Below are 12,046 nucleotides of genomic sequence, written 5' to 3'. Positions count from 1 at the left end.
TTTTTCAGCAAGCTTTGCTTTAAGACTTTTAATATCTTTCTCACTAGCTTTAATTTTTACTTTGTAACTATTTTCTCTAGCTTTAGTGAAATGATGATCTTCTTTTAATGTTTTAAATTGCGCATCCAAACTAACAAACTGATCAGTTATAGTTGTCAGTTGTTCAGACAGATGTTCACACTTAGTACAAGGGAGTTCGGTACTTACCTCGGAGAGCTGGTCTGCCACATCTGCCATGTAAGCTTCATTTTCGCCAATTGTAGGTTCCCTTCTCACTATCTGCAGTTTCGATGTTTGCCAAATTGGCCTGTTCAAATACTTCTTCAACATGCAGATTCCAGTTGTACTCCTCATTCTGTCTGGAAATCATGGCTTTATAGTCATTACAACTACCACTCTGCTGTGTAGATCTGTTTTGACTGCGTTCTACACGTTCATTTTTGCACTCTTTTGCAAAGTGGCCATTTTGCTGACAGTTGTAACAGCGAACCTTCGACTTATCAAACCCTGGCCTCTCACCGACAAACTTCCTGCCAGTCTTCTTCATGAACCTCTTAACCCTTCTCACAATCATAGCCATCTGCCACTGCAGATCCATCTCCTCCAGATCATCAGCATCGATCTGATCATAGTCTTCATCCAAAATTGCAGGATCAACAATCTTACCCTGAATGTAATTCTCATACGAAGCAATAAAAGATGCATAGAGAGCAAACTGCTGTTCAGCATATTTAACACTCATGGGCATCTTCGAGTAGTTGTTGTTTGAAACACTTGGGGAAAAACTACTCTTGGTCGCTTGAGGTTGAGAAGCATTTGATCCTCCAGCTACAAAGCACACATCACCGTTCATGTTGAGAGATACATGTCCTTCATGTGTTGAGCTAGCGCCTGACTCTCCCTTAGAGTAATAAGCAGATGATTCAGTTTTCGAACTTGATCCTGAGTTAACCTTTGCACCATACATACCCGGATCTTGAACCTGATCGGTAGGTGTCTCCTTTCGTACCATGTTCAGTTCAAACGTTCTTAGCTTGTTAACTGCTGTCTCCAGGTCATAGTCAGCAAAGTCTTTGTCTTCTCTCATCAACACAGTATACATCTCCCATTTCGGTGGGAGAGCATCAAGAAGCTTTTCAACAATCTCATCTTCTTTGTAAACAATTGAATAGTTGCTGAGTTCAGTCATCAGATGATAATATCTAGTGATGATATCATCAAGTGATTCATTCTTCAGATACTTGAAGACCGATAATTGGGTTTTTAGAAGTTTAATCTTCGATGCACGAATTCCCACATTGCCCTCAAACCGGTTTTCAAGCGCTTCCCAAAGCTCTCTGGCAGTTTTATACTTTCTGAAAGTGTGCAGAATCTCTTGTGGAAGAGCCATTGTAATTGCTGCATGAGCTTTGCTTTCGGCCTCATACATTTTCTTCTCTTCTTCTTCCATCTCTTTGTATTTCTTGATCTGATCACGACCCTCATATTCAGCAGTAGGTGGAATGTAACCATCTTGTATGCACACCCACATCTTAGCATCTTGGTACTTGACATATTGTTCAAAACGATCTTTCCACGCTACATAATCGGTTTTCTTAAGCATCTTCGGTGCCTTTGTAGCCGAACCCGCTTCCACTTCCATCTTAACTAGTTCCGTAATGTTTATTGAAGACATCTTTCACGAAACCCAAAGAAACTCGAAAAATAAAAAATTTTATTTTAAACAGTACTGTAGGCGAAGTTGTGGATAACTTCGCTTAAGTCTGAACTTCGCTGATTATGAACTTCGCTTCCTTTTTAAATTCGCCTGATTCGGCGAAGTTGTGAATAACTTCGCTTGAGGTAAGCGAACTTGAGAGGTAGGCGAAGTTATGGGTAACTTCGCTAGAGATAAGCGAACTTGAGAAGGTAGGCGAAGTTGTGGATAACTTCGCTTAACCTTATATCTTCGCTGAAACCCTACGAACAGTGACGGCAACTTCGCCTGATGAACACGATGAATATGCAGGTTTGATTTCTGGATTTTACGAGGTTTGTGAAGGTGTTATGGGTTGTTTATGATTGTAGGAGATGAGTATGACACAAAAACTCAGAAAACTCGTCCCGCGAATAGTCGAACGGAATGATTTCTACACCCGCGTGATAATCCCGAACCACACAATCGAGCAAAAGCTCTGATACCAATTGTAGGTTCCCAGCCGGATCTACACGAGATATCGCGTTCTACGTAGGTGCGGAATCCCTACGTAAGACGTTACGAGTATAGAAAACGATACGAGCTAACACACGATACGATAATCAAACACACGTTGTATTCCAACCGTAAACACGTGATACTATGATCACTGAATACAAACTCTCTGACTCGAATACACGAATAAGACTCTCTCCTCTCTCTTAACTTCTCAGCCGTAACCTAGCTGAATATATAGGCGACAACTTCGCCTGGTAAGTTCAGGCGAAGTTGTTCCTAACTTCGCTTGTTCCACAAGTTCGCCTATAACTAGCGAACTTGTAATAACTTCGCTTACATACAAAACTCAAATCTAACTAACACGATTACAGACACTCGACACTGAACTACTGACATCATGCACCAACAACGCATATCCTGATGATGGTAAGTGCTTAACGTGACATCAGAGGCATATCCGGTGTCGGTAAGCACGTCACACAACGCCTACACGCGAGTAATCTGGTACGCATAAACAAGGTCATCCGCGTAACTAATGCCTGAACGCACGCAACCATTGACGAAAATCAAGCAAAGATGAAATGCATAGTACTTTCAAGTAGACCACTTTTAACCCAACCCGTTTGACGCGAAACCCATTTCAACCCAAAGCTCGTTTTGACCTGGCCTCTTTCGACCTGAACCCATCGAGAACCGGACCAAATTAACCAATTTTTTGTGTTGACATATTCTGACCTTAGTTTTTTATGACCCATGAGCCGAACATGTATGACTAGAGGTGCCCAAATTGGGTTTTTCAAATACTCGGGTTTGGGTATGAAACCTCGGGTATGATCGAGTGTTGGAAAATCGGTTATTGGCAAAACCCAGTCGGGGTCCGGATCCGTGTATTGTCTATAAAAACCATACCCTATGTATCGGGTTCGGGTTGAGCATAGAAACGGGTATTCTAAAACCGGGTATTTGAATACCCTATCTCCGGGTATTGAAAAAACCTTATTTTCGGGGTTTTTAGGTTTTTTTCGGGTATTTTTCGGATATATATTGGATTTTTAAGGGGTTGCACCTTTTAGGATTATTTATCCGATTATTTTTCGGGTAATATCGGGTATAGATCGGGTATTTAAAAAACCTGGTTCCGGGTATTTGTGTGTGACAACCGGCAAAAATTCAAGTCAAAATCCGTACAACTCATTAATAAAAATAAATCATTATTATTTATCATAGGCATTTTAATATGCAAGCATGATCATTCATCATTTACGGGTCAGAAATACCAAACATGTTCGTTACGTACACTAAGTAATTATAGGAATTACTGCGTCACACGTGCAAATACACGTCACACACGAAATTTGGTGGTACTACATTTAGAGCACTAAAATAATAATTGTATATTTTATATATAAATGGTTAATGACTTTGAACCGTGTCCAAAACGTAATAATACTTCACAATGCTGTAAACAAACTCGTGCAAACGAAAGTATAGCAATTGGGTATCTGAAACGTTAGCATACACACCTAAATATATATTGGATACGTAAATGAAAACATGAGAAATTGAATAATAAGGTGTACTTGCACAAATTTACCCTTGTCAACTTACAACCTAAACTCATGGGTCATTAACAATTAATATTCTAAATTAACCAAGCCTATTACTAGTCTACAAAAGAGACAGCTCGTTCATGGAGTAACAACAAACAAATAGCATGCATGCATGCATGCACATCACAAATCTTCATTAATACTAGTTTGTGAAAGAATCAAATGGAAAAGCAAATGTCATATATAATTTGACTAAAGTACTACCTCTTTAAAATATTACACAAAAATGAAATGCATGCACATCACAAATCTTCATTAATACTAGTTTGTGAAAGAATCAAATGGAAAAGCAAATGTCATATATAATTTGACTAAAGTACTACCTCTTTAAAATATTACACAAAAATGAAATGCTCATAAGTCAAATATTTGAAAAACAGTTTCAAACTCATTCCATATTTATCACCCTTCTCGCTTAAACACACATTGTTTTTAAGCTTTGTCCTCTAGCGAAAAGATTTGACATAACCACACTCAACTCTTGACAATTGCATGAACCGTCCATTTATATGCTTCCTTCTTTCTCGAAGACCACAACACACAAATTCTACATACAATAAAATAATATAGTTATGAGAATAAAAGGTTATATAAGGGACTTTGACATATACACAACCAACAAACCAAAGGAATTCATACTCTCTACCTCCCTTACTATTTACTCAACCGAACGACTCCATTTCTATTCCCCACACTTGAATTTCTATCTACCTCTACAAATCAACACCAATTTCTCAACAAGCTTCATGGCCTAGTCAAGTCCAAGAAAGGGTGCTTTAAGCTCAAGGAAGAACTAAGGAGTAGGAAGGTTTTACAAGAGCTAGAAGTTGTTTTGGATTGCTCAAGATCATCCTCATCTCCCCCACTAGAAATCTCCACCTAGCTTGTCTAGTGGTATGAACACCATTCTAACATTCTCCATACACTATAAATCTAGTTTAGGCTATGTTTAGTTCATCCAAGTAAAAATAACAAAACAAAACTAATAGTATAACAAAGTGACTAAACTTGTTAAACTAGCATTTAATAAATATGAACCCAACATTAAATTATGGAGTCTAAAATGTTGTCACTTAAAATACATTTATAACTCACAAATCTTGTAAGATGCACCTAGTAAACATAGGACATAGAACTTATGATGGCCAAAAACTAAACTTAACATAGACTTAGTGGACTAAAAACACATAAAATGAGTTGGGTTTGAACAAACTATCATTTTTGTACACACTAAATAAAATGGTGGCTAAACTTGAACTAATAAGTTACTTGAATAGAATAAAATATTATTAATTTATTACTTTTGTGTCTTGAAGATATTATATTTTAAAAAAAATATCAAAACTAGTTATGAAGAAATTTATTTAAAAGAGACACTTGATTGTTACTTTACACATTATAAGTTTATTTAATTAAGTAATTTAGTTTTCAAGAACTTATTTTAACCATACATAAGAATAAATATATTTAATATTATATATTCTTTTAAACTAGTTAGATGATTTTGTGTAAAAACGTAGACATAATTTTTACTTATAGTATCACACATATATAGTATCTACCTAATTGTTAATTCTTAAAGTCCATGAAAATACAAGGTATGATAAATTATTTAAAATCATTTTAAAAATAATATGTATTTTTGGTTGTATAAATACTTATAGTTTCTCAAAATATGTTTATACAAGTAATATATTTATTAATATAAATATATACAAATACAAGTTTCCTTTAAAATAAAAATACATTGTAATATATATTTTATTTAATATTACTTATAATATAAGTATATGAATATATATTTATGAAAATTAATATATTACACTTAAAGTATCACCAACAATTCGAACTATGCCTAGGTCTAGGTTATTGGATGAAAACATAGCATAAACCGACATAACTAATATGTCGTGCCGACCCTAACAATGGCCCGTACTTGTCATAGGACACACTTAGGTCGGATAACGTCAAGATTCATGTCATCACGACTCACCGACACTAAGGTGAGTTTCACAACCCCTCTTTACTGTTTTACTATTTTTGGGGTGGAAACATACTTAATCTTTTAATACGTAATAAATAATCTTTATATAATCATGAGTAACTCGAGGCCCTTAGATCTACGGATCAATGCATTCTATAATCATCAACTATGGGTTTAGCCGAGGAATATGTGGGTAGTATTATCGGGATTGCTCCCCCGCTCATGGTTAGTCGCTCTAACCGACGTGTTAATAGGAACATATATTCTATAATTCATACCGTAATGGCACGGTTATCGGGCATACATAACAGATTTAGGTTTGATTATAGGCTCATTTGTTATATATTAATTCGTATTCCTTGCAAGTTTACGAAGGATTATGCATTAGATTACTTTTACTTTACACGTTTTAAATTCCTTATTTAACATCAACGTTTTAACTTATCGAAACAAATGATTTATATTGTGTCATTAAACTTGTGATCTCACAAACATTATGTTGACGTTTTCAAGTATATTTTTCAGGTCGCTAAACAAGTAAGAAGTATTATGGTTGCCAAACATTGCATGTCGGATCACCTATTTTGGAGGATTTTTGTCTATAACTTAAATTATTTTGAGTCATATATTTGGGAATCCTATATTTAAGTCATGTTTTGAAATGCTTTCAAACCTTTTATTTTGTAAAATAATTAAACTATTTGGTGATCTATGAATGTGATGTTTGCTTTAATCAATAGCTGTGATTATCCATGATTCGTCGCACGCTCGCGATTCCGCCGAGGCGGGGTGTGACATTGTGAAACTAGGTTCGGGTATGAAACTTGTTCGTGTTCTCAGGTATTACTGGGTACATATCGGGTCCGGTTCAGGGTACGGGTTTTGGTACTGAAATGCATACCCTGTCCGTACCATACGAGTTGGGTCGGGTATTAAAAACCCGTGTATAAAAAAAACTGGTTCCGCGTATTTTTACCGGGTCTGGTTCCGGGTTTGGGTTTTTTGTGCACCTCTATGTCTGACCTTTTGCCGGTACTAATTGATAATCACGTAATATATTAACTTTTATAAAATTAATAAACTATAGCAATATAATACTTAAATTAAAGATAATAAAATGCTCGTTTTTATGGTGTAATTATTTAAAAAACAATATTAACGTGTGAAAAAGTTTTGACCGTATAAAAGTCATGGGATAGTTTGTTTAGAATAAGATGTAAAAGTGTAAGTATTATACAAATTAACAAAAACTAATTGAAGTTGAAGGACTAGAATTGTTATTTATTTTTAACAGACGTTAACAATTAGTTTTTAGAATAAGAGATAAAAAATGTAAGTATTATACAAATTAACGAAAACAAAAACTAACTTAAGTTAAAAGACTAAAATTGTTATTTATTTTTTCAGCAAAATTGAAGTTAATAGTTCATTCGTTCATTAACATAACTAAAGACAAAATTAACATTAAAATCTTATGATTTGATACATTATGTGTTATATCTTTTGCTTACATCACCGATGACAACTCTTAAAATTTAAGAGAATTTTAAGATTAGATAAATAGCAAAATATATAATGATTTGGTTTGACTATTAAATGGTTAGTTTACAAAAAGGCACGAAGGGACATACATACTAACGAAAAGTAAGAATCGTATAAAATAGTTGTGATTATTATTTGTAACCTACGAAATAAGAGTAACAGATGCTTCTAACTGTAACTTGGAATGATGACTTAACCGTTACATGCTTCTAACCGGAAACTATACAAACATAAGTTAAAAAGAAAAGAAAATAAAAATAAAAATAAAGTGAATTGAGTAAAATAAATAGTAATACAAAGGCTTTAAGTCGGTAGGATCATTGAGATGTTTCCACGTGTAATAGATAGTGCCAGCTGTCTAGTTACAGACAGGAGTTGAGGTTGGTTATAGGATTGACGGCTTAGACGGCGGCAAGCGTGAGGCAGAGATATGATACGACGGTGGGGTTATGTTTCCATGTGGTTAAGAATATCGGTTAATGTCCTGGGCCCCATCTCTCACCTCTTTAACTCACAAATCATTTTTAATATTAAACTTTGAAAACAAATTACGTGGGTGGGCCCACACTCGTTCTCAATTAGTGTCCCCTTGCAACTATAAATCATAGCGAACTACCCTCTTATCCTTCACCCCAAACACACTCTTCAACTTACTCTCTCTCTTAAATCTTAATTCATTCACTCAATGACGAAGAAATCGAAAATGGTGGTTGCAGATGCGAAATCCGGTGTGGATATGGCGGCGTTATTCACGGCGGAGAAGCCGCCGTTGGCACAGAAAAAGAAGGTTCTACAGAACATTGAGATCAACGGTGGGAACGCCTGGGTGGAGTCGATGCGAGCGTCTTCTCCGACGTCGCTTCGGAAACCCACTCAAGATCACTCCACGTGGATGGTGAGTAATTTATATATATCGTTTGTTATTCTCTTTCAATTCGCTTAATTAAATATGTTATTATTCTCTTAGGATCGGCATCCGTCTGCCTTGAACCTGTTTCAACAGATTACGAATGCTTCCAAAGGGAAACAAATTGTTATGTTTCTTGATTATGATGGTACACTGTCGCCCATCGTTGACGACCCTGATTGCGCTTATATGTCTGATGCGGTACTTATCTAACTCTACTTCAAAATTTGAAAAAAATATATGTGTATATGAACTTTCTATGTTATTACAGATGCGAGCGACGGTTAGGAAACTAGCCGGATGCTTTCCGACAGCGATTGTAAGCGGACGATGTAGAGACAAGGTGTACAACTTTGTTAAACTATCGGAGTTGTATTATGCTGGAAGCCATGGAATGGACATTAGAGGCCCAACAAATGGGCCCAAGTATAAGAAGGTGTTTCATAATGTCAAGAAGGTTGATTATAGTATTATACAGAACTGGTTGTTTTAGACTATGATACAAAACTTGAAAACCAATAATTAAGGTTTCCAAATATAATTGGACCCCGCCTTAGGTTGGATGGGGATAAGAAAAATGATGGTTTTTTTTTTTTTTTTTAAACCAATACTCATAATCTTAGGGGGCGCTGTCAAAAAAAATTATTTTCAAGACTCGAACCCACAGTACCATTAATCACCTGTAAGGGGACCTAGCAAAATGTCCTATACAAGGCTTGAACGACTCGAACCCACAATATTCATAATCACCTGTAAGGGGCCCTGACAAAATTTTACTTTACAAGACTCGAACGACTGGAACCCACAATACCCTTAATCACCTGTAAGGGGCCCTAACAAAATTTTCTTTTGCAGGACACCCACAAAACCTTAGGGAAACTGAAACTTCATTACCACCCTACCAAAGTAATGATGGTTTTTCTTATTTGGTTTGACTTACATGATTAACTCCTGTTTATTTTCAGAGTGCTCCAAGTGTTCTTTGCCAACCCGCAAGTGACTATCTACCTATGATCGATGAGGTTTGACCTTTTCTTTTTTTAAAGAAAACTTGACTTTTTAATTGCTTTAGTTTAATGAGTGAAAATCTTGATGTTTGTAGGTGTATGGTTTGCTCATGGAGAAAACAAAGGCCATGCCTGGGGCAAAAGTAGAAAACAATAAGTTTTGTCTGTCTGTACATTTTCGTTGTGTTGAAGAAAAGAAATGGAGCGAGTTGGCCACACAAGTGAGGTGGGTACTTAAAGACTACCCAAAGCTCCGGTTATCTCAAGGAAGAAAGGTTAGATATGATTTTACACAATATTTCGTTACCAATTTCTTATAAATATCAATATTTGTTCTGATATTAATTTATAAGACAGAAATCTTTTTGCTACTATAAAATGATGCAGGTGTTAGAGATCAGGCCTACTATTAAATGGGACAAAGGCAAGGCTCTAGAGTTTTTGTTAGAATCACTTGGTATGTTGTTGTTATGCTATTATTTATTAGTCATCACATCAATATATTTAAAAAAAACTAAAAATTAAATCTTAATTTTAATCTTAAATATATATAAAGTAACTCTCTTTAAATTCTCTCAAGTCACCAGATTGTTTTATTTGTAAATGAAGACTTCTCATTTAATTGACCTGAATTAACGAGTATGGTCTCACCAAACCCTGATAACCTTTAAATGGATTATAACATCTCATTATATATAATAATTAATCTAATCAAATATTTTATAAAATCCTATAAAATGGGGATGCACTAAAAATTAATATAATTTTTTTAAAAGATATTATCTGTAATTAATAAACAATTTTATAGTAAAACGCGGGTCACGGGTCTCATAGAACCCAATAGCTCTTAAATCGGGTTAAAACATCTCATTTTATTTGTGAAACCTTCTTAAATCGGGTTAAAACATCTCATTTTATTTGTGAAACCTTTTCATCATCAAATCTTAAGTATATAATTAACTTCTTACAATAAATAAAATTAAAATCCTAAAAATTATATAAATATTAGAAACGAATAACGTAAAAAACCCCTTAAGTATATAATTAACTTCTTACAATAAATAAAATTAAAATCCTAAAAATTATATAAATATTAGAAACGAATAACGTAAAAAACACCGTAACACGGGGGGTTAAAAGCTAGTATAAGATAAATATGATGTAATGCTAACTTAATTGGTTTGTTGTGGTACAGGTTATGCTAACTGTACCAATGTGTTTCCTATTTACATTGGAGATGATCATACCGACGAAGACGCCTTCTTGGTTAGTTTTACATATCTGTAATGTCACATGAAATTTAAATACCAACGTCCCCTTATAGCTTATGGGAACTTGACTAGATCAGCCCATCAGTTGTTTCGGGCGATCAAAAATCTTAATTTTGTACCATGCTTAAAAAACTGATAAAAGTGATTTTATAAATGTTATATATATATATATATATATAACTAAGTGATTTGCCTTTGGAACAAATTTAGGTACTAAAGGAGAGAGAACAAGGTTTTGGCATTCTTGTATCCAAAATTCCCAAGGACACAAGTGCATCTTATTCTTTGCAGGAACCATCCGAGGCAAGTATTTACAATGATTATGTTCCATTTTAGTTCTTTTCTTTTGTTATGAATATTTATTAGAGAAGTGTTACAAAGAGATCTTACTAATTATATCTTAGAAAATGTGAACCTTGGATAGCAACCTAAGTATGCATTATCATTTGTACCTTGTGCTTTAGTGGGTTGTACCCACTTTTTGATATTTTTTTTCTTTTATTTTGTTTCTTTTACCTTTAACCCAATACTTTCACAATATATCTCCAACTCTTTTCATTTCTAAATTGGTTCTCCTATGCTATTATCTCTATAAAAGTTTCGGTTTTAATTTTGTGTCTTAACATTTAACGCTTTGATCATGTTGTATTCTTACTTACGTTTGTTGTGTATTAATATAGGTGATGGACTTTTTACAACGGCTAGTTGATTGGAAGCGACATTCATGGTGATGGGAAGGTTAAATGGACTAAACATGTATTGACTCGAAATGATATGTATATATTTATGTAGTGAATACAAGTATATTTAATCTTGTCCCAAGAAAAAAAAGGAAAAGAAAAACACAAGGGAACAAGAGGGAAAGATAAAGAAACAAGTAGGGTAGGTTTTGGGTTATGGGTGGTTGCCTTGGCGTTTGTAACACCCTGTGCAAAAGGGGGATGAATATTTGTATTTTGTTGAATATATTAGAACAGATCTCTAGTTTGTGTTTTTGACTTTTGTTAATCATAAGTTTATCGTTGAAAAAGTCAATTGTGTTTAGTTACATGAATGTAAACCTTCTGTTCGTGTTTGAGTTTAATCATGAATATAACGTAGGATAACTCAATGGTGTTTAATTATCTGGCATGTAAACCTTTCAAATTTTGCAATTTGCGTTTACGTGATTTATGGGCGCGATTGTGTTGAGTCCCTTAAACTTAAAATGAACCTTTTAACTTAAAATGAACTCGTTATGAGCGAGACTGCATTAAGACTATTAAACTGACTATTAAACTTTAAATGAATCGATTGTAGGCTACACCACATTGAGTTCATCAAAATTAAAATGCATTGAGACTATTAAACTTAAAATCAATCGATTATGTGCGAGACCACATTGAGTTCATCAAAATTAAAATGACCAGAGAAGTTCTTGTGGTTTTCTATTCGGACCAAATGCGTCCGTGTGTCATCATTCTATTATTATCACATAAGTGGCAAATTATAAATATAAGATAATAAGACGTGAGCAATAAACTAATAGGGC

At 34.6% G+C, this 12,046-nt stretch overlaps 1 protein-coding gene across 1 annotated transcript; it reads left to right on the top strand.

Moving 5' to 3' along the window:
• The first annotated feature begins 7,978 nt into the window (after positions 1-7,978).
• On the top strand, positions 7,979-11,607 carry LOC143623133 (putative trehalose-phosphate phosphatase J). Its single transcript, XM_077094109.1, has 9 exons — positions 7,979-8,225; positions 8,298-8,438; positions 8,509-8,673; positions 9,203-9,259; positions 9,340-9,519; positions 9,632-9,701; positions 10,440-10,510; positions 10,726-10,818; positions 11,196-11,607. Exons 1-9 carry the CDS (start codon positions 8,016-8,018, stop codon positions 11,244-11,246), a joined length of 1,038 nt encoding a protein of 345 aa, XP_076950224.1. The 5' UTR covers positions 7,979-8,015; the 3' UTR covers positions 11,247-11,607.
• The last annotated feature ends 439 nt before the right edge of the window (positions 11,608-12,046 follow it).

The sequence above is a fragment of the Bidens hawaiensis genome, unplaced genomic scaffold (assembly GCF_021521415.1).
Source record: "Bidens hawaiensis isolate Kalapana, Puna unplaced genomic scaffold, B.hawaiensis_p1.1 tig00003307_1, whole genome shotgun sequence".
NCBI lineage: Eukaryota > Viridiplantae > Streptophyta > Magnoliopsida > Asterales > Asteraceae > Bidens > Bidens hawaiensis.
This window is presented reverse-complemented; position numbering and strand designations above follow the sequence as displayed.

Coding starts and splice junctions, on each gene's coding strand:
- LOC143623133 (XM_077094109.1), top strand. CDS start 8,016: ATGACGAAGAAATCGAAAATGGTGGTTGCAGATGCGAAATCCGGTGTG. Junction 8,439..8,508: donor GCGCTTATATGTCTGATGCG/GTACTTATCTAA, acceptor ATGTTATTACAG/ATGCGAGCGACGGTTAGGAA. Junction 10,511..10,725: donor CCGACGAAGACGCCTTCTTG/GTTAGTTTTACA, acceptor GAACAAATTTAG/GTACTAAAGGAGAGAGAACA.